General features: G+C 41.2%; 1 protein-coding gene across 1 annotated transcript in view; it reads right to left on the bottom strand.

The window, feature by feature from the left end:
* Lyst (lysosomal trafficking regulator) overlaps positions 1–22839 on the bottom strand; it is a 144170-nt gene that overhangs the window by 8943 nt on the left and 112388 nt on the right. The window contains exons 41-48 of the mRNA XM_042685962.1: positions 21935–22001; positions 20077–20233; positions 15189–15329; positions 13532–13749; positions 12770–13000; positions 9142–9331; positions 7178–7314; positions 3324–3422 (exon numbers count right to left, since the gene is read on the bottom strand). Of these exons, the coding sequence (XP_042541896.1) occupies positions 3324–3422; positions 7178–7314; positions 9142–9331; positions 12770–13000; positions 13532–13749; positions 15189–15329; positions 20077–20233; positions 21935–22001 (1240 nt within the window). The remainder of the gene's footprint in view (positions 1–3323; positions 3423–7177; positions 7315–9141; positions 9332–12769; positions 13001–13531; positions 13750–15188; positions 15330–20076; positions 20234–21934; positions 22002–22839) is intronic.

The raw sequence follows: 22839 nt of genomic DNA, 5'->3' as shown, positions 1-22839 counted from the left end.
CCACTGTCCAGTGTTTGTTCAATAATGCGTAATTTATAGCTGAATATTGATATGCAAATGATTTTCATTCATATTTTGTACATCCTTCTAAAATTATTTCCTACTTTGATACTGTCTTCAAAATTATTTTAATAGATTAACATTCTATAGTTAGTATATCATAATTTGAGTAACTTTCATTGATACAAATAATACCTTTTTCCATTTTTTCAAATTATAGTCAGTGCCATACATTTTTCATGTATAAAACTTTTGTTCTTCATATTATTTCTTTAGAGTAATTTCACAGTGTTTCACTGGAAGATCAGTAGATTTATAGTTTTTACTTTTGGTGGTATTGACTTTTTTTTTTTTTTTTTTTGGGTTGGTCGTGGGGGCTGAACTCTGGACCTGGGTGCTGTCCCTCAGCTCTTCAGCTCAAGGCTAGGACCCTACCATTTGAGCCACAGTGCCACTTCTGGCTTTTTTCTGCTTATGTGGTGCTGAGGAATCGAACCCAGGGCCTCATGTATGCGAGGCAAGCACTCTACCACTAAGCCAACGTCCCAGCCCCAGGCGGTATTGAGTTTGAACTCAGTTTCACACTTGTTAGGCAGACACTCTACCACTTGAGCTATGCCTCCAGTCCTTTTTGCTCTGGCTATTTTTAGGATAAGTCTTGCTTTCTGCCTAAGTCTGTCTGGACCACAATCCCAATTTACATTTCCCACTGTAGTTGGGAGAACAGGTAAATATAACAGCATGAGCTGTTGATTGAGATGGTGGGTCTCAAGATTTTTTTTTTTTGGCCAGGGCCAGCCTGGAACCTCAATCCTCCTAATCTCTGTATTTAGAGTAGACAGGATTATAGGAATGACCACCAATGCCTGGCAAACTTATGGTTCTTGATGCTGTGTTTTTCCAAGGTATCACACCAATTGGTGATACTACTATAGTGTTGGCCACTAGGACTGTGTCACTGTCAACCGTCAGGGCTGACTTTAACTGCTATGTAAGGGCTCCGCTGGCACATGGAGACTGGAGGCCACACAGTCCTGACCCTTGTTTTCTTTGTTGGGCTGTTTAGCATCACAAGTATTCCAGCATTTCCCTTTCAAAGAAATAAAAAAAAGTAAAAAGAATAAAGAACTAACTGTTGTTTATTTGGTTAACAAATCTTAACATTGTATATTACAATTTATTTCTAAATAAATAATGCCTTAAATATGAAGCATACAATGTATATATTGTTCTACTTTCTATCTCTTCTCCCTTTTCAGAAGCACTAAATTTTGTATTTATACTCCTCTGTCTATATTACCACAGTAAACAACAGATCACATTGTTCCTCATGTTTATAAACACTACACATCACCGGTATTGGGGCTTTAACTCAGGGCCTTGTGCTCTTACTTGGCTTTTTCACTTATGGCTGATATTCTTCCACTTGAGCCACATCAATAGTACTGGCTTTTTGATGTTTAACTGAAGTTAAGTCTTCAGATTTTGTCTATCTCAGTTGGCTTTGAGCCACAGTCCTCAGATCTCAGCCTCTGAGTAGCTAGGATTACAGGTGTGAGCCACTGGAACCTGGATTGCGTTGCTGTTATTTTTTTTGTGGGGGGGGGGCAGGGACAGGAGGAGACATAGGGATGCTGTTTAAATAGGAACTGTTAATCTCATGACTTGATTACCAACTAGTGATGAAAAGCCTTACCAATGAGAAGAAAAAGTCTGCTTTCAGGCAAATGTATTTCTGAGGAGAGTTAAGTAATACAAGCCTTCATTAGCCTACCATGACTTCAAAGCCAAAAGAAGCACACGTGCTGTATGTCAATTATACTAGCTATACCCTTGACCTGCTATATTCAAAGGTATTCTGTGCAGAATTACTCCTGCCTAAAAGCTTAATCTTTTTCTTTTTAAACTTGTACCGCATACTGTGTTGGCATACAACTGAAAATGGAAGAAATGGTGAGAACTAAGAACAAGGCTGTTGGAAATGCAAATGGAAGCAAAAAGTACAAGATGAAGCCAGTTTTAAAAAGCTATGGTATGAAGTGACTCCTGGTGGAAAGGCTTACAGGAGGAAGGAAAGAGAACAAGGCAGGCTGAGAAGACTAGACATGTGTACAGGCATGAGTATCATGTATGAGCAGGGATGAAGATCCATATTAGGCCTTAGGAGAACAAAGAAGACATTCTGGGCATCCAACTTTTTGCCTTAGGTTCCTCAGCATTCTGTGTACCGCAGCCTGCAGGACCTCACCTCTACTTCTCCTGCCCCCCTCATGTTACATTCTACCCAGAAAATGACTTGCCACCCCAGACTGCCAGCCTTGCTCTTATATTCCAGATTGTCATCACAGCTGGGTCTTCTGAGGAAATGCTGTCTCCTCTCTTCTCCACATAAGGAAGTGATCACTGAAACCCAGCTCAAGCACACCCTTCCCAATTACCTGACACCTTGTTGGCCCCTCTGCCTGGTGGGAACCTGTCATAGAGCTCATGCTGCTCTCCCCCTGACCTGTGGGAACCTGTCACAGAACTCATGCTCCCAATCCTGCCCTGTGAGAACCTGTCATTGAACTCATGTTCCCCTTCCCCTTCCTCCCAACCTGTGGGAACCTGTCATAGAGCTCATGCTCCACACCTCCCGCCTTGTGGGAACCTGTCATAGAGCTCATGCTCCCCTCTGCCCCATTGGAACCTGTCATAGAGAGCCCATGCTCCACCCCTCTGTGGGAACCTGTCATAGAGCTCATGCCCCCATCAGCCTGCCTCCCTTTCTGTCCTTCCCACATCCCTCCTGGACCACTGAAGCCCTGCAGGCTCTCCAGACCTCTCTAGAAAGCTGATGGTCACAGCATACCTGCCTTACATCTGCTAATGGCTCCTCAGGCTGAGTGAGAGAAACAATATGATGGTCCCATTTACACCCCAGGGAGGCCCTGGCAAAAAAACCATAACAAGGGTTTCAAAGAAGGAACCAGAGAGTCTCTCCATGCCAGGAATAAGGTTTCACTAGTAAAATATAGTTAACAATGTAACTGAGAAAATTCTTAACTGAAAAATAACCCAGAGAAGATTCTAGATTCCAAAGCTCATCATCCCTTTAACTTGCTGCACATCCTCAACTGTAGCATTTGACAGTTGATTGATGGAAGGAATTGGTAAGCTGGAAAAAAAGTATGTCATGTGTGTTTTGTTTGTTACCAGACTAGAACTAAATCTGAAGAGTCAGACCTGTGACCTTTCCCTTTTGAAGAGCTGATGTAGAAAAGACTGAAGTGCAAAGGTTTAGGCTAGTTGTATGCACTATGATGATACTGCTCAGGACCCACCGTGCCACTGGTGAACCTGTTTGTATAGGCTGTGATGACACCACACTTGCTCCCGGTGAACAACTGGCAGCTGTCAGGCACCCAGGCACAACTGGTCACCTTAAAAAAAAAACAAACAAACTGAAGATTAGCATGAGGAGAAAGCATGGGAAATGCTGCTGCTTTTCTGACAGATATTTAAATTATGACAGGGCCAAAATTTTTCAGGAAACCTCTCACTCAAAACAATTAGGATGGTGCCAAATGTAGCCATAGCATTTTCTGTAATGTTAGGGCGGACATTTAAAGTTGTTTCCAGATTAAAAGGTGTTATAATACATAATGTGTGATTTTGTATGCTGATATGCATATGTCACTTGTTCCATACAACTTTAACAAAACACTCTGAAATTGACTAAAGCTTATTAACTGTGCATTTGTAATGTTCCACACATTTACTTTTTTTCCCCAGTCCTAGGGCTTGAACTCAGAGCCTGGGCACTGTCCTTGAGCTTTTTTTGCTTAAGGCAGTCTACCACTTGAGCCATAGTGCCACTTCTGGCCTTTTCTGTTTATTGCTACTGAGGAATCAAACCCAGGGCTTCATGCATGCTAAGAAAACACTCTACCACTAAGCCACATTCCCAGCCCCACATTTACTTCTTTTTTTTTTTCCCCACATGTACTTCTTTAAGACAAGGTTTCATTGTGTATTGGTAAGGTTGGCCTGGAAATTGCAATTCTTCTACATTTACCTCCTGAATGCTGGGATCACATGTGTATGTTACCATGTCTGGCTTTTATTTTTTACTTTTAGCATTTTACTATTTTTATGTTGCTGAAGGAAATCAGGGCACATGTCAGAGGTGTTGCTTCTAACAGTCATAGAGGTAGAGGAGATGAAGAAAGGTGGTGGTTGTCAGCCATGGACCTCAGTACCTCTTCTGCCTTCTGCCCTCATGTCTCAAGTCTCCTGGTTCAGAGGAAGTAGTTGTCCCTTATAGTTTAAAACTGTCTGGTGGGACCAGCAAATGTGTGTCAGTCTCTGTAATGTTAGAAAATGACTCTTTGGTCCTTCCTAACTTAGGTACTTCTAAATCTCACTATACCACCAGGGTCCACTATATTCAACTGTAATTTTTTTTTAGTTTCTTTCTTTACTAGTTCTAAAGGTTTATAAGTATTGATACTTCCTAAGCCTTAGTCTTTCAAAGAGAAAATGTACTTTGAAAAATTTGTAGACTAATACTAATTCTGTCTTGCAATTCCCATATGGATGCCTCAAGCTCTTTTGCAACCTAGTTTACATCACAAAATTTTAATGATCATATTTTTTACATACCTTGCTATTTTATCATTCTAAGGGTTATTTCATTATAGCTTATTATTCCTAACTATGCTAAAAATAAACAAAATTAAAATAGACTCTCCCAGAAGGATAATGCAATAAGCTAATGGTTTTCCTGCTGCATTGTTCAAAGTGTCACCTTTCAAGGACGCATACCAGAAAGCAGAGGCTCCATTCTTGGAATCTGCCTTTAGCTGAATATAGCTAATAATTCAGAATTTTTAATTTCCTACTATTAGTAACAAAAGATGTTCCATAATTAATTATGAGTCAGAACTGTAGACTGATGATGATGATTTGTCCACATAATCTAAATCTTAGAAGGTAGAGTCTTCATATGCTACATTCCTATATGAATATTCTCCAACTATACAGCAAATTAATGAACAGTGTATTTCAATGGACAAATGAACTGTAGTATTCTGACCCAGTCATTTTCCAGAAGTACTCTCTTACACAATAGTTTACCACAAGAATTGGAACTACCCTTTTTGGCTACAAAGACTTATAAGAGCATTCTCTCAGCTTTTATGACATTTGGGTGCCAAATTTTACATGACAGAAATAATTTTGTAATGTTTAGTTTCTTGTATGATATACATGTATATTTGCATGTGTATATATATTTCAGCCTCTAAAAGGAAATTATGCACTTGTGACAATGTGGACAGACCTACAGGACACTATGCTGACTGAAACTGCCAGGAACAGAAAGACAAACACTGTGTGATCTTGTCCATATGTGGAAGGGAAGTGCATGGAAGCAGAGAAGAGACCAGTGGGTGCCAGGAGCTGGAACTAAGTCCCAGGGTAGATGTGTTACAGTGTCTAGCGTCACTAACACTATATTGCATACTTGAATTTTCCTGGGAGTACATCTTCACTGTTCTCACTACACACACAATGGCGGCAACTCTAGGGAGGTGATGTGTAAGTTATTTAGAGCAATTGCAGAAATCATTTTACAATGTATATGAAAATATCACACTATAATTTAAACATACATAGTGTTTTATCAGCTAATTATACCTCAATAAAGCTGGAAAAGTTAAAATCATGCCATATGAAAGTAAGAACTATATTTAACCTTTTATCAAGCCTTGGATCTGCTAAATTAATCAATGTCCTTGGTCAAATAACTTGATAAAATTAAACTTTGTCTTTACAGTGAAGAAACTTTCTACAGTGAATTAGAAAGCTTCCTGAAGGTCATTTCTTCACCTTTTTCCTCTGTCCTGTCTCCTACCAAATCTATCCAATGGGTTAACTAGTGTATCCCAACTATAAAGAAATAGAAGGAGTCAGAGCAATAAAAAACCCTTAAGATTTTGATGAAAATGATGATAGCATATCTGTATCACTGCTCTGTCATTCAATGAATACAGATACAAATTTTTTTTTTCTTCACTCTTTCACTAGGGAAGTCAAGATGTTTGTAAACCCACAGGTACTGATAACATTAGTGAGTTTTACCTGGTAACAAATCTGTTTATGTTCATGTTATTCAGATATTATGACAAGTAGAATATATATACTTCACCCCCAGCCCATAAATTCATAACATCTCCAAAAAGGAGACTTACTCTATGTTTTTGCATTTTCATTTATTTTTATAAACTCATTTCTAATTGAGTTATACCACCAGCTTCTGTGTAATTTATGGTTTTCACTTGCATATGTCTGGACAAATATTTCTGCCTGTACAAAAATGCTGTGATTAATATAGGCTGGTATGTTTCAGCCTAAGAAAACATCTAATGTTATTATACTGGCAAGACAGAAATAATGGTGATGACCTACTGTTCAGCCTAGAGAATAAGGCATTGGTCTCCCAACTCTCTCTGCTCTTGCTGCTAACAGCTCTGCAGAGCTGCTCATTCAGCTTACACAGTGCACACGTGGACGCATACATATGTGCAAGCACATGCTGAGCTGGCAGCAGGTGTTACACAGGTCAAGGAAGTCAAAGAATAGTAAGAAAGTCCGAGGAGGACAGACAAGAAGGCTGTCTATTCAGTGCAGAGCCTGTGACAGTCATATATCACTGTGTACCTACCTGCACAGCATTTAGAGTTCATAGGTTTCATGGAAACATTTTCATAACCACTTGGGGCAAAAGTAGTATGAGTACTATCATCTCATTTGGAAGAGGAGGAGAGAGATTGATGAGTTACTGCCAGGAAGGACACGCATAGTGAATACAGCTCATGAGATGGGAGACCCAGAGTCCTGCTACATCACAGGCTGAACATCTGATCTGTTTAGGAAAAGTGAGGTTACAAGAACGACACTACAGTTACTGAAGATGACCTGTGACAGAGCAAGTGGACACGAGGAGGAAAGCAGTGCTGGCGTCAGCACCAGGGTACAGTGATTGCCATGAACACTCAGCAAGGACAGGCAGGTTCAGGGATACTGAAGAGTGGTGGTGGGGAGTGTGAGCCATCAGCCAGACTATCTAGAGTGCTGGTATGCAGCTGCTGTTCTCACTCCTTTGTGAAGTACAGAAGTAAATCAACATGATTACCTGGTGCTGTTGTGAACCTTGAATGAAATTGATTGGGGGCTCACTTTGCTTACTCTTCAACCTCAAGATGTTATCGGCATACCCCCAGCTCAGGATGGCAGACCACTGGATGTCAGTGCTGTTCATGCTTCTCACACCTCAAGGAAGAGGAAGGAGGTAGAGTTGTTACTGTGCAAAAGTCACAAGACAGCCAAACAATAGCAGGCTAAATGCTGAAGTGTATATACATTAGAATGCATAGCCATCTTCATCCCCAAGATGCTAACAGATTGCTAAAGGTGGAATCAGACCCTTTTCTATCATCACTGTTGTGACTTGGATTTATCCCAGTCACATTTACAAGAATTCCAATGAAGAAAATTTTATCGCTAAATACTATTTAAATAACAATGGAACTGGGATCCACTCACTTAGAATACAAGCTCCCCTCAATGTGAACTGCTGAAGACTTGGGCTGCACATTCTAAGACTTCAGACCCTTAAGATCAAGATTGTGCTAGCACACAGCAGGTGCTCAATTAACCAAGTTTCTCAATCGATTTCCCTGCTTTCAGGAAGAGAAATTCCATAATGTAAATGGTATGCAAGAAGCCTGTCTTTCCAGTGTATAGAGGTTTACTGGAGTCCCAGAGTCTACTCAGTGTGTCAGGGTCTGAGCAAGTGTGTTTGGAGGAATTCAGATCACTGCTTCTAAAGAACTGGTCTGCACTGGGCTTAAGGTTATCGAAAGCATCTCAGAAGCTGGTGCAGTGTATCCCACATGGACAGACAAACAAAATAATATAGCAACCTTGTATAACAGATCTCAGTATGTCCACTGCGGCCAGTGTCCTGCCTCTCACCTGTCTGCTGAGCCTGGCCCCTGCGCTGTCTCTGTGTGGGCTGTGCTGCGAGCTCACACAAGGACCATTGATACCAGCTGAGTAAGGGGTTACAGCTAAATGGATACTCAGAGTTTAGGATGAGCCAGGCCCTGTGCTAAGCATTTCCACAAATGTTTTTTGAATTCTCCCAGTAAATTATCATAGGAGGAGTCCTTTTGCCATTCCCACATTATAGACTGCACACTTTGAGGACACAGTGAACAGAGCTAAGGGTGACCTTGGGTACTGGGCTGGGATGTCAGAGGCCTCAAATCACACTAATTCCCCGAACACACTTGGATCCTGACAAATCTCTTGTCCATTCTGTGGGGGAGATTGTAGCTAGAAGGTAGCTCTCCAGGGCATACTAGGGGCCCAACTGTAGTGGTAGAAATCAAACAGGATGAGCATTATACCCCACACATTTACAACCCACAGTGTTGAGTGTCCCATTCTAGGAAGAGAACAAGGTATGCAGAACAAAGGCAAGAAGGCACCCTGGCTGCAGGCTGGCTTCAGGCAAACATGCCAGCCACCGGACTTGACCGTCAGTGCCCTTGGCCACCCCTCTCAGCTAGCACCAGTGCCTGTGAAACTGCCCATTTGGAAGGGGGCAGGGGTAATGCAAGTAGAAAACAGCCCTAGTTCTGAGTGTCTGGTGACCTTCAGAAGTTCAAGGTGCTCCCCTACACACAGTACTCCTGTGCATGGGCCTGTCCAGGGTAGGAGAAGAACAGGACTGCTCTGATACTCTTCAACTGCTTCATTCTTTCTGTCTTGCCCCATGGTGACCATAGTTCACCACCCCTGTCTATGTGGGCATCGGAGCCTCTCAGGTCATTTCTGTCAAGCTGACAATGTTTAATCTTGTGAGCATTACCATGGATTCTCATCTCATCTAACTCCTTTCACTTAAGTGATGCTGGAGTTAATTCTCACCATTCATAGACTAGGTTCTAATTCCTACTTTACATTAAGTCACCACAAATTTGAGCAGAGATTTTTCCCTAGAAGGGAAAATCTTAGAAGTCAAACAAAGTATCAGCACACATGTAGATCTCATCGACAATACCCAGAATGACTCCCATCATTTTATTGTACCTTGTTCCTTGCTGTAGGTCATCAGAAGACAAAAATTTTGGGACAAACCACAGATCGCTCTGGTGGGCAGTGCCTGGAGAGAACCAAACCTTTCTCCGTGGGGCTGGCTGAAGCAGACCACAGGCATGGCAGCACTTGGGGAGCCTACATACTCACCCCACTTTAAGCCTTTTATCCAGGACAGAGGGCTCTACAACCAAGGGAAGTAAAAAACATGAGGTTGTTGGAAGTTTTTTAAGCCAGTAAATATAGAATTATTCAAATTTTAAATTCTAAACTACGTAGAGGGCAAGAATTATTTTATAAGTTTTGACTTCCCTTTGCTTAGCATGTAGAACAATGCATTCTTTACTTTTTTTTTTTGGCCTATCTCTTTTGTTCAAGGCCTGTGCACTACCACTTTGAGCTACAGCTCCACTTCTGTTTTTTTGGTGCTTAATTGGAGATAAGAGTCTCATGGGGACTTTTAGCCCAGGCTGGCTTCAAACTGTGATCCTCAGATGTCAGCTTCCTGGGTAACTAGGATTACAGGTTTGAGCCACTAGCACCTGATGCCATACTTCATTTTTATTCTATAGTTCGGCCTTGCTTGCCTGGAAGTGCCCAGTTAATAGTTGAGAACTCTTTGAAACTGAAGCAAAGGAAAAAAATTTTGCTAAGCACATTTTCTCTTCAGGCTAGCTGAAATAACTAAAGGTGATGATACGGGACTATAACCTGGGAATATGACACATATTAAGGTACAGGCAGTAGAGAAACGCTCATTAACTATAAACTCTGAAACGCAAGGAGCCAGGACATAGCAGCTTCTCATAGGATGCTGGATACAAATGGCCAAGACGTAGTGAGAGAGCACAGACCCAGAGCATACAACACTCAAGAGTGCAGCCAGAGGTTTCCAAGAACATACAGCTGGATCTGAACCTGTCTTATCTGAGGGAGATGGTATGAGGAAAGGAGTGGGCAAATGGAGGGGGAGGGGGTGAATACAGTGATCATACTCAATGTCCCTATTTGAAAATGGAACCAGGTAACTTGAGGGGGTTGGGTGGGGATGGGAGATAGGGAAGAAGAATGGAAAGTGTGACACTGAGGAAGATGCACTGTATTCATAACTGACATATGGAATCGAGCATCTTCTATACAGTTTTTAAAGATAGTAATAAATAATAAAAGAAGAATGTGGAGCTTGAAGAATGGCAAGATGTGTTTGGGAAGAGTGGAGAGAGAGGCGTTTAAACACCTGCGCACACTGATGAAAATGATTTCCCCACTCCAAGTAAAAACAATTACTGGGAAGACAATCAGGAGAAAAAAGTCTTTTAGAGTAAACAGCCTTTTAGAGTGCCTCCCAGCAACTTTATTCTTTACATTCTCCTTTTGACTGTTTTATACTCTATCATAATCTCTTCTTTGCCAGTGGGTTTTGTTTTAGACATTCAGTTTTAGACATTCAGTTGTTTTACTTTCACACAGGAAATTCCTCATAAACCTAAAAAAATAACATACTAAGCAAATTTCAGCCATTTCCATGGAACGCTAATGATTTTCATTGTAATTATGTCATTTTTGGAGGTTCCTCAAAAGACTCCACATAGAGCTCCCCTATGACCCAGCAATCCCACTTTTGGGCATTTACCCAAATGTTTACAAACAAGACCACACTAAAGCTACCAGCACAACTATGTTTATTGCCACATTATTTACTATAGCTGAGATATGGAACCAACCCAGATGCCCCTCAGTAGATGAATGGATCAAGAAAATGTGGTAGGGCTGAGAAGTTGGCTCAGTGGTAGAGCGCTTGCCTTGCATGCCTGAGGCCCTGGGTTCAATTCCTCAGCACCACATAAGCAAAAAGAAAAAAAGCCGGAAGTGGCACTGTGGCTCAAGTGGTAGAGCACTAGCCTTGAGCTGAAGAGCTGAGGGACAGCACTCAGGCCCAGAGTTCAGGCCCCACAACCGGAAAAAAAAAAAAAAAAAAGAAAATGTGGTATATATACACAATGGAATTCTATGCCTCCATCAGAAAGAATGACATTGCCCCATTTGTTAGGAAATGGAAAGACTTGGAAAAAATTATATTAAGTGAAGTAAGCCAAGCCCAAATAAACATTGGTCCCATGGTTTCCCTTATTTGCAATATCCAGCATATGTCTGAGTCAAGCAGAAAAAGTCAGATAAGGTGATGCTAGGGAAATGAACCCTAAGATATGTATCCAAATGTTTTTTTTTCTTTCATGTGATTGTTTCTAATGCATTTATAAGATTATTTCTTTGTTGCTTTGTATGTCCCTCCCCCCACAGTATAACCCGTGCTTTCACTGTATTTGATGTCGGTATAATTTGTGGAGGGGAAGGGGAAAAACAAGTCGTTTAAATAAGGATACAGGTGGACCCATTGCAACAATGAGAAGTACAAGTTGTTATGTTGAAAACGAACTTTACAACTTTGGTGGGGGCGGGGGGATTGGGTGGGGGGGACAGGGGGAGGATGGGAAGGGATGGAAAGGGGAAGCAAAGGAGGAGGCTACAATGCTTGATAAGAAATGTACTCATTATCTTGCCCATGTAATTGTAACCCCTCTGTACAGTATTTTCACAATAAAAAATAAAAATTAAAAAAGAATAAAAATAAAATACCAGGTGCTATGGCTCATACCTATAACCCTACCTACCCAGAAGATGGAATTTGGGAGGACTGGAGTTTGAGGCTAGCCCAGACAAAAGCCTGGATGTCTGACAAATGCCTGTCATTCCAGCTATGTGGGAGGCTGTAGGTAGGAGGATTACTGCTGAGGCTAGTCTAGACAGAAATGTAAGACCTTATCTGAAATACAACTTTTTAGCTGCTCTTTAGCAAATATGAGCTGTGTATATGGCTCAAGAGATAAAGCATCTGCCTGACAAATATGAGACCCTAAGTTCAAAACTTACTTAAAAAAAAAAGTACATATCCCTTGGGGCTCTATTTCTGCCACCATACCATTAATTAGGAGAATACAGAATATGCAGTTTGGGTGGCACAGAGGAGTGAAGCAGGAAGCAGTGGACGTGTATGGGAAGGCTTGCTTGAGTTTCCAATTTACAGGAAAAATTATACCAACTCTTTGTTTTTACAAGCAGTATTTTCTATAATTACAAGAAGCTTGCGAAGTTCTTCTTTAAGTGTAAACCAAACCATTGCTCTCACTGGCCAGTGCTTCTGGCTGTAGATGAGGGGCAGGAACAGGCCATGTAGTGTACACAGGCACACCACACCCTCACTGTGCTGTCCTGACAGCTTCTCTCCTCTTGCTTACACAATCCTCTTAATTATGTGGCCATCTTGGGGGAAGGGAGACTATTGCCTGGCACATCAATTCTTCTTTCCTCAGAGCTCCTCAGGCTCTCTTGATGTCGCCAACTACAGCTACAGTACAGAAGAGAGAATGAGCAAGAGGGTATTTTCATTTTTTCACACACAGGACATTGCTCTAGCTGCCTGTACATCTTACATTGGCTGGCACAAATCTCTAGGCCAGAGCTTGTCACATCCATTTCTGCATCCACAGAATCTGGGCAAGGGCCTGGCACTAAAGATGCCAATCAGGCTTTGCTAAATTCTACAGAAACCAAAATGACATACCGGATAGGTAATTTCTTTGACCTGTTCCCGGGTCTCCCTGAATGCAAACTGAACCAACAGTCCCACGGCAGCTGGGAGCTCTCCTTCAATGTTGAGCTTGGCTCCAGGTCTACTGGCATGGGCTGTGTGGAACAGTTGGCGAGGGGTCTGCCCATAGGTTTTTATCATGGTTTCTAGTGCTCGTCTCTGAACTGGATCTTCCACTGCAGAAACATCCATTCCAAAATAGGTCTGTAGATGAAAAGAGTAAAAGAACATGAATGAGGTATAGCTACAAATATAAAGCAAGACTCCACCATAATGCCAAACAGCAAGTTGCTGTACTTTAGGCAATGCTCTAGTTGTCTCTATTTCAAACACAACTGATTAGATACAAACTGATCAGATTAACTATCATGGGTAACCTCATAAAGAGTGAACAATATTTCTGAGTATGTAAACAAAAACAATGCATACTTCCTGGTGCTAAATTCAAGTGTGTTTATGAAACTTCTTTTGGGCCCATGATCATCTACTTTATGAATATACATATTTAGGTACAGAAAAGTTAAGTTTCTACAAAAGGCTAATCTATCCAACAAAATAAAAAATACACGTGAAAGTCTAACAACTGCGATCCTCAGATCTCAGCCTCCTGAGCAGCTAGGATTATAGGTGTGAGCTACCAGTGCCCGACTTAACTTTGGCATCTTAAAAGAAACATCCTAATAGCCAATTTTAAAGCTTCTGACACTTGTGCAGATTACTTTAAGATTTACTTACAGCAGGATGGAAAACATTGATGGCTTGAACAGAAGCCTTCCCCTTTTGCTTGTACCCAAATACCAAGTCAATCCAGTGGCAGATATTCTGGGACACATGGTCAGACTCGAGAGCCTGCCGGTGGATGAGGATAAAGAGACGAGGATCATTCCGTGCCCACGGAGGAAGGTTGACGTGATTAACCCGCTCACCATTCTGACGTACACCAAAATCAAATCCTAAGGGGGAAGATGAAACCGTGGATGTTTAGCTCCCACAGCACACTTCATCTAGTCTACTGAGCAGGACTTATGGGTCTTAGAAACAGGGGATTGTATAATACAACCAGGAAGGCAGCAGTAAGGGGCTGGCCTGTCCAGCAGGACTCATCAGCTCCTCTCCTCATTTCCCTACAGGTGGGCTGCATGGACAGATGGCATCCTATGGAAATCTGAGATCTTTCAGTTGTATCCTTCTACCACTTATAAAAGGTTAATCTACCCAACAACATAAAAAAGTACACATGAAAGTGTAACAACCATGATCCTCAGATCAAAAGGCAGAAAACCACAGCCCATGGCGCCAGATCTTCAGATACACAGAGCTTAGCTATCTATTCAACTGTAAATGAGACCAAAATGAAACCAAGGCTTTATACAGCCATTTCTGGATTTCGGACATTACATTTCAGTAAATTTAACAACCTTTATATTGAGAAAAACTAGTTTTACAAAGTTACTACCAAGTATACACACTCCTAGAATGAACTGTTATAGTCTATCAAGTTTATGGCAAGTGTATCAGTCTGTTCTAACTTCCTTTCTGCTGACATATTCCTAAGCCAATAAAATAATACCAACACACCCAATAAAAGGGTTCTTCTACAATGTCAGTGAGCTTGCATTTAACTATATTATTAGTCTGCTAGTGTAAAAAAGACCTTAGTAGTACTTATCTTTATACTTTGAAAGTGGATGCAGTGGTATACCTCTGCAATCTCAGCATTCAGGAGGCTGAGACAAAATGCACACATGAATGAAGTTAAGAAGACAATACAAAGGCACCTTACAGGGTTAGCTGGTCTTCTAGTAAGGTGCAGAAAGGCTGGCCAACATCACAGATCAATGGTGTCATAGAAGGTGAACTGTATCCACCAGTCTCCTGTGGTTACCATGCCATTCTGCTTAGAATGTTTTATTCCCATCTCTGATTTCCTCATACATTCACCTAGCTTTTCAGTAATCTACATTTTTGCTTTTAACAAATTCATGACTCTTATGAATATAACTTCTTTTTTTTTTTTTTGGTTGCTTGTGGGGCTTGAACTCTGGGCTTGGGCGCTGTCCCTCAGCTCTTCAGCTCAAGGCGAGCACTCTACCATTTGAGCTACAGCGCCACTGAATATAACTTCTATAATCAGAAGAATAATTTGTATAATAAAACTGAAGTATATGCTTACAAATAATTTTAACAGTTGAATAAACTAATTGTCCTATAAAAATAGAATTGCCCTATGAAACACTAAAAATCTTCAAGCTTGCTTTGAAATAAAATAATATACTTAGAGGAATGAATTTCTCTTATTTGGGTACTCAGGAATTAGGACTGAGAAATGGAAAAGTACCCTATCATCCCAAGCTCTTAGAAATTATAATTTAGAAATGATCTGACGGCTTACCTTCTCGGTTAACTAAGAACTCAGGAAGATAGAAAAACTCTGGAATAAGTTCTTTCACATCAGTCATGGATTCAAAAGATGAGAGGCGCCAAGTCGTATTGGTAGAATGAAAAGTTCTGTCTGGAATGTCAAAACTTTGATCTACAAATACAAATAACACAATTAAGATAAAAGATTTAGTTCCATTTCAAGCCTGCCATAACATTTGCTACTCAAAATAATTTAAGATACTAATAGAGACATGACTCAAGTAGAGGTGGGCCTGAGTTTCAAGGTGCAAGTCCTGAGTTCAAATCTCAGTACGGGCAGATACAAGGACAGAAAGGAGGACAGAAGGAGCGAGTCAGCCAGGTGCTGGAGGCTCGCTCCTCTAACTCTAGCTACTTGGGAAGCTTTGAGCAGGAGAACTTCAATTTAAGGCCAGGTCAGGTAGAAAAGTTTTATGCCAAACTCTGGGGTATTATCCATACCCAGTATGTAAGACCTTCTTTATTAAATGAATACCTAAAACTTTAAATTTGACTAGGTATAATGGCTCACACCTGTTATCCTAACTACTCTAATACTGGTGGATCTAGGCTAATCTGGGCAAAAAGTTAGCAAGACTATCTCAATCAATACATAAAGAATGTGGAAGTGCATGTAATCCCAGCTATGTGGGAGGATCCTGATCTGAGGCCTGCCCCAAGTAAGTAACAGGAGATGTTATCTAAAAAATAAAGCAAAAGATGGCTGGAGATATAGCTCAAGTGGTAGAGCTCATGACTAGCAACCACAGGATCCTAAGTTCAAATCCTGGTACCTCCAGAAGAAAAAAGAATAGGTAAACAGGTTTCTGCTTTTGCTTTTTTTAATGGATAATGGGATGTAAGTATGATAAAGTACACTATGTGTACACATGACAGTAACATAATGAAAACTACTGAAACCTATTTTAAAAAAGGGGGGAGAGGACAAATGGGATTGAGGAAAAGTAATATAGACAGGGTAAAGTCTGTCATAGTACACTATACCATATGGATGTAAAGATCACAATAAAACTTTGTACAATTCATAATGTATGCTAATAAATTAAACAATAATCTCTTCCTTTCCAGGAAGCAAAATTATTCCTTCACTTCCAATTGCTAAGACAATTTGTTCTCCATTTTCTTGGTTTTAAGGTAGGCAGTTTGGTTTTTTAGATGCTCTAACTCTGAGCTAAAGCACTGAATAAAGTTTCCTATGAGGCTGGGAATGTGGCTTTGTGGTAGAGTGCCTGGCATACGTGAAGCTCTGGGTTCCATTCCTCAGTTCCACATAAACAGAAAAAGCTGGCAGTGATGGCTATGGCTCAAGTGGTAGGGTACTAGCCATGAGCAAATGAAGCTCAGGGACAGTGCCCAAGCCCTGAAGTCAAGACCCAAGACTGACAAAAAAAAAAGAAGTTTCCTATAAACAAAATCAAAACTAAGCACACTCTTGTTCATTAACTACTAATAATCAATAACTAGTTTTGGCTTGTTATTTTCTTTTCTTAGTTTAAATTTTTTTTGTTATTTTAAAGGCTATGTACAGAGGGGTTATAGTTATGTAAGTCAAGTAATGAGTTTTGGGGTTTTTTTTTTGGCCAGTCCTGGGGCTTGAACTCAAGGCCTGAATGCTGTCCCTGACCTTTTTTGCTCAAGGTTAGCACTTTACCACCTGAACCACAGCTCCACTTCTGGCCTTTTGGGTAGCTAGCTGGAGATAAGAGTCTGATGGGTTTATTTGCCTGGGCTGGCTTTGAAATGTGATCTTCAGATTTCAGCCTCCTGAGTAACTAGAATTATAGGTATGAGCCACTGGCCCCACGCACAAATCAGGTAATGAGTACATTTCTTTCTGGACAGTGTCACCCCTTTTCTTGCTCTCTCCCAGTTGTTTTAATTTTTGAATTTGCATACATTAGAAATATATGGGCTTCCACTTTCCCTGCCTTGTTTTGGCCAGCAATGATGTGATATACTGCTACAGGCAGGCCAGCAAGAAGAAATGAAAAGTCCAGCAGTGAATGAGCTTCTTAGGACTATACCAATCATCTACAACATCTCTGGCATCACTCAGCCATGAACCTGCCTTTCATATAGAGCATAACAAACTAGCAGCATTAGCAAAGGAAGAGTTCCAAAAGGATGTTGTCTAATTTTTTATCCACACCTCAGGGCTCTATCAAGTAGCTTTCTATACTAGTTTCATCACTTTGTCATGTAGTTTGCTGTGTTAGATAGCACTGCCTGCCCACTAAACAAACTCTGGGAAAAATTAAGATTTACAAAGGTTTACTTTCTCCCAGAAGGTGAGCAGGGACATTGTGTCAGGCAATGGTGGGGTCACAGCATCTACAGTGGACTAGGGAACTGTGGGACAAGAGAAGCACACATGGATTCTGATCAAATTTTAAGATGCTCTGGCCTACGCCAACTTGGAGTGAAGTGAGGATGTGCCACTGGCATCAGAGGCCAGGGATGCAACTAAAAATGTTATGCACAGTGCAGCCCCCTCAACAAAGAAAGTATGTAGCTCAAAGCAACTACAGTGGCAATTGTGGAAACCCCTGAATTATACCATAAATCAAGATATAAACTCAAGCCAGCATGGTGGCTCATGCCTACAACCCTACCTACTTGGGAGGTAGAGATCAAGATTTGTGATTCAAGGTCAGGCCAGACATAAAAGTTTGTGAAATCAATCTCAATCAATGGCTGGATGGCTGGTGCAAACTTATGTCTATCCAAGCTTTGGGGAAAGCACAATGGTTGGACACAATAATCTGTCATCTGGGCTGGGAAGGTGGCTCAGTGGTAGAGCGCTTGCCTTGCATGCATGAGGCCCTGGGTTCGATTCCTCAGCAGCACATAAGCAAAAAGAAAAAAGCCGGAAGTGGCTCTGTGGCTTAAGTGGTAGAGTGCTAGCCTTGAGCTGAAGAGCTGAGGGACAGCGCCCAGGCCCAGAGTTCAGGCCCCACGATTGGATCCCCCGCCAGAAAAAAATCTGTCATCATGGTGACAAAGGGCAGCCCCAATAGAAGGATCAGAGTCCAGCCAGCCTGGACACAAAGTAAGATCCTATCTTGAAAATAAGAAACATATAGGAGAGTCTGTGAGACCCTTACTTCTAATTAAGCTCAAGAAGTGGAGTTGTGGCTCCAAGTGGCAGTGCTAGCCTTGAGCACAAAAGCTCAGAAACAGCACACAGGCCCTGAGTTCAGCTCTCAGGATTGGCAAAAGAATAAATAAATAAATAAATCAAAAAATCATGCTTAGCCAGCATGAGACCCTAAATTCCTCAGTATCAATAAAAATTAATTAATTCAAAAGCCAATAGAAATCATTTCAAGCTAATGTATGAAAATGAGTAAGAGTTAAGGTGGTATCAGGGTTTTAAAAACTTGTGCAAGTTGGGCACTGTTAGCTCATGCTTATACTCCTAGCTACTCAGGAGGCTGAGATCTGAGGATTATGATTCAACGCCAGCCTGGGCAGGAAAGTCCATGAGATTCTTATCTCCAATGAACCACCAGAAAACTGGAAGTAGTGCTGTGACTCAAAGTGGTAGAGCACTAATCTGGAACAAAAGGGCTCAGAACAGTGCCCAGGTCGAGTTCGAGACCCGTGACAACACACACACACACACACACACACACACACACACACACACACACACACACACACACACACACACACACACACACACACACACACACACACACACACACACACACACACCCCACAACACACAACATAACCAAAACACATACAACCTTAAGCAAAAATATACCATGAAGAAAATCTAATACTATATACAAATATATTTATAATAGTCATGAGTGAAGATTGAGATTTTAGATGAGTGGAAAATTTATACATTAATAAAAACAGTCTTCTGGGTGGAAATGTACAGCCCTTACTTAATCTGCAAAAGACCCTGGTTTGATGCTCAGCACCACAAAAATAGCAACAACAAAACAACAGTTCTAGGTGGAGGAGGTGGCAGTTCTGTTACACACTGCAGTGGCCCATCCATAGCTATCCATACCTTGAGATAGCTATGACAGGAGATCGTGCATATAGGAGGCTCCCAAGCTGATGTTGAACTACCAAGACTGAAGGAGAAAACATCCATACAGCCATCATGAGGGACATCTGCTTTGTGTTTATACAGGGACAGCCTATTACATAGAAAAAGCAGGGAGAATACAAATTTTTTTCTCCAACAGGTTGTTGATGAGTGAAAAATGTCAGAAAGTCCAAGACAAACTGAATGGATAGATTCCCTGAAGAACTCTAAGGGTCATGAGGTACAAGTGCAGAGCTACTAGCTCAGTTCTCATTAGAGGGTGACAGAGTGTGTCCTCTTAGCATGACAGTCTACAGTTCCCTCCTAATTCACCTTCAGCCTGGGCTGCCACTCCAAACACCCAGGTGGAAGATCTCCAAGCAGGCAGGTGACAGAGCGGGCGCTGGCATGGCTCTCCGGCTATCTATGCTGTAAGAAACAACTGTGTTCCTTCTGCCACAGCAACCTCCAGCAGATAACTGCTATACAAACCAAGTACTCAGGCTCCAAAATCACATATTAGATCTAAAATAATTATGTTAGGCTGAAAATACTTTAAAACTGAGTTGAGTATATTTTGAAGGGTGAAATTTGTGGTTTGTGAATTATATTTTAACTTTTTAAATAAAAATTGCATTTTTATAAACTTACGACATGTTTAATTTGAAGCTACCATCTCTAGTTTTTTTGAGGAGAATTTTACTGATGGGAGAATTCTTTTTCCTAGAGTTTGGTTACTTTCAGGTAGCTTTCCAGAAGCCGACCCAGGCTTCCAGTGACTTGGGGCAGTTCTGAAAAGCTTGTCACATACCTTGATAGGCTAGAAACATCTTGGTGAAGGGAGGCATCCTGACCAGGAAGTGGAGCACGGTGCCACTGTTGGAATAGTGGGAGCCGTAGTGATAGGGCTGCACAGGTGGCATGGGATCGTCTTCCCGCACTCCTTTGCGGTACTCTTCCTCCAAGTACTGAGGACACAAAGCCGGCAGTTCATGAGGGGGTGTACTAGGCAGAGCTGGGAATGCTTTGCTGGTTTTCTTGTCCATCCTCCTTTGTCACTATTCTCTTTAGCTTGCTCTCCTTCTCTACAGTACACAGACCCTGGCCATCCTGAGTGTCCAATCTTCCTGGAGCCTGCTAAGGCCTGGCCACGTGAGAGCCACCTGCATTCTGTACCTCCTCACTCACCTCCCATAGGTAACCAGCCCCCACTCTGTGTCCTCACTCCCGCACTCCACTCACAAGTAAGGTTCCTAGTGCGTATGCTGATCAAGCACTCAAAAATGAGAGCTGAGCCGGGTGGTGGTGGCTCATGTCTGTAATCCTAGCTACTCAGGAGGCTGAGATCTGAGGATCACAGTTCAAAGCCAGCCCAAGCAGGAAAGTCCATGAAACTCTTATCTCTAAGTAACCACTAGAAAAACGAAGTGGCAGAGTATTAGCCTTGAGCAAAAAAGCTCAGGGACAATGCTCAGGCCCTGAGTTCAAGCCCCACAACCGACCAAAAAAAAAACCCAAAAACCCAAAACACTAACAACAACCAAAAAAACCCAAACAACCCCCCCCCCAAAAAAAAACAACAAAAAACAAGAGCTGCTCCTACTACTGGAGCTTCATTATACAGTAGACTTTTTCAGAGAAATGTATCTCTAGAGGAGGAAGGCACAGATATCACATGCTAGGAGTACTAATAGAACACCTGAAGGCTGTTTTACAGGGCTGTTGCACAATAAAAAAGAATATAACCATCTTTTTTCCTACTCCTCCCATCATAAAGCTCAGTTAAGTGTCTGCACACTACTCATACCCGTGGCTTGCTGGATCTGGTAACAGGTGGAGTGAATGCTGGAGACTGAACCCAGGACCCTTTGCTTGCCTGGCTTGCTAGGCTTGCTGGCTCTACCATAGCCACACTGCTGGCCCAGGGAAAATGCATTAGTAAGAGGTACTTCATGACTCTCCAGACTGTCCCAGTTCCAAATGTAGACCAATCAGTGAAAGTGACATAAATAATGTGGTGAATATGAGGAAATTGCTTCTTCTGCTTCCTTATTGACACTCTGTGAAGAGTGTAAGATGTGGCAAGCAACTTTTTTCAATTTCCCAGAACCTTCAATAAGATTATATGACATTTATAAATAAACAAGTAGATTTGCTTCTACTTAAACATATAGTCTCATTTCTATTTAGTAAGTTTCAGATCTGATAAATTTCTTTAAAAAAGTGTAATTTTTTGGATGTAACTAGCAAGGGTATGATACAAATAAATATGTCAATATTTAATATATAGTAGCATAATGGTATATGAATTGATTTTATTTTTATATTTACTAAATTAATTAGCAGGTCTATTAATATTATATAAAAAGTTCTTTTAGATATGAATAGCATGTCTCTGAAAATATTTGTGATTTTCAAAGAAATATATTATGCTTGAAGAAACAATGGACTGTAACCTTTTAATTTATGCTAAAACATCTTTTTCTTAATTTTTGAAGGTGTTTTCAGAAAATTAAGACAAAGTATTCTTAATTTTAAATTCTAGTTGTGCAAGTAGAAGTGAAAAACAGGAAAATTAATACTATCAATTTAAAATTAGGTGAAGCTTAAGTCTGTTAAACTTATCTCCATCTTTCATTTATCCAAGAGCCAGTAAAAGCTAAAGCTACCTTGTATGTGTCCACATAACGATCTTCTTTTTCTTTATACTGCACAGCTATCGGCTTAGAGAGATTTCTGCAAAGGAAGGGATGGTAGAAAGAACATGAAACAATTTGACACTGTCTGAATTAAGCTGCCTATGTCTACATCTTTAAAAAAAAAAGAGAGATAAAATGATCAACAAGAGGCTCAGTCCTCAGTGTACTGCTTATACATGTTGCAAAGTCACAATTAAAAATTAAATCTCGCTGGGCATCAGTGGCTCATGCCTGTAATCTTAGCTACTCAGGAGGCTGAGATCTGAGGATCACGGTTCAAAGACAGCCCAGCAGGAAGTCTGTGAGACTCTTATCTCCAATAAACCACCAGAAAACTGGAAGTGGAGCTATGGCTTAAGTGGTAGAGCACTAGCATTGAGCTAGCCAGAGCCCAGGCTCAGAGTTAAAGCCTCATGACCGACAAAATAAATATAAATAAATAAATAAATAATTATATCTCATTGTTCAGGAGGTTTGAAGCCAGCCTGGACAGGAATGTCCATGAGACTCTTACCTTTAATTAATCACATAGAAAGCTAGAAGTGGCACTGTGGCTCAAGTGGTAGAGCACTAGCCTTGAGCAAAAGGGAGCTTAGGGACAGCGCCCAGCCCAGAGTTCAAGCCCCAAGACCAGGAAAAAAACAAAAACAGAAAACCTATACGTCATAAACTACTAAGGTGGAATTTTCCACAGAGCTATGCTAGCATTAGGAACTCCTGACTCAGACATAACCTACAAAGGACTGCTCCCTCTACCTGGGCATTCTCCTCCAATCAACTGACACTGATCCAGTCCCTGAGCTGTCATCTCCCATTTCCCAGACTCAATGATGGGAAGCCTGGTTTGGACAGAAATTATGATCATGCTGAGAGGT

The sequence above is a fragment of the Dipodomys spectabilis genome, unplaced genomic scaffold (assembly GCF_019054845.1).
Source record: "Dipodomys spectabilis isolate Male_0828 unplaced genomic scaffold, ASM1905484v1 ptg000096l, whole genome shotgun sequence".
NCBI classification, from domain to species: domain Eukaryota; kingdom Metazoa; phylum Chordata; class Mammalia; order Rodentia; family Heteromyidae; genus Dipodomys; species Dipodomys spectabilis.
This window is presented reverse-complemented; position numbering and strand designations above follow the sequence as displayed.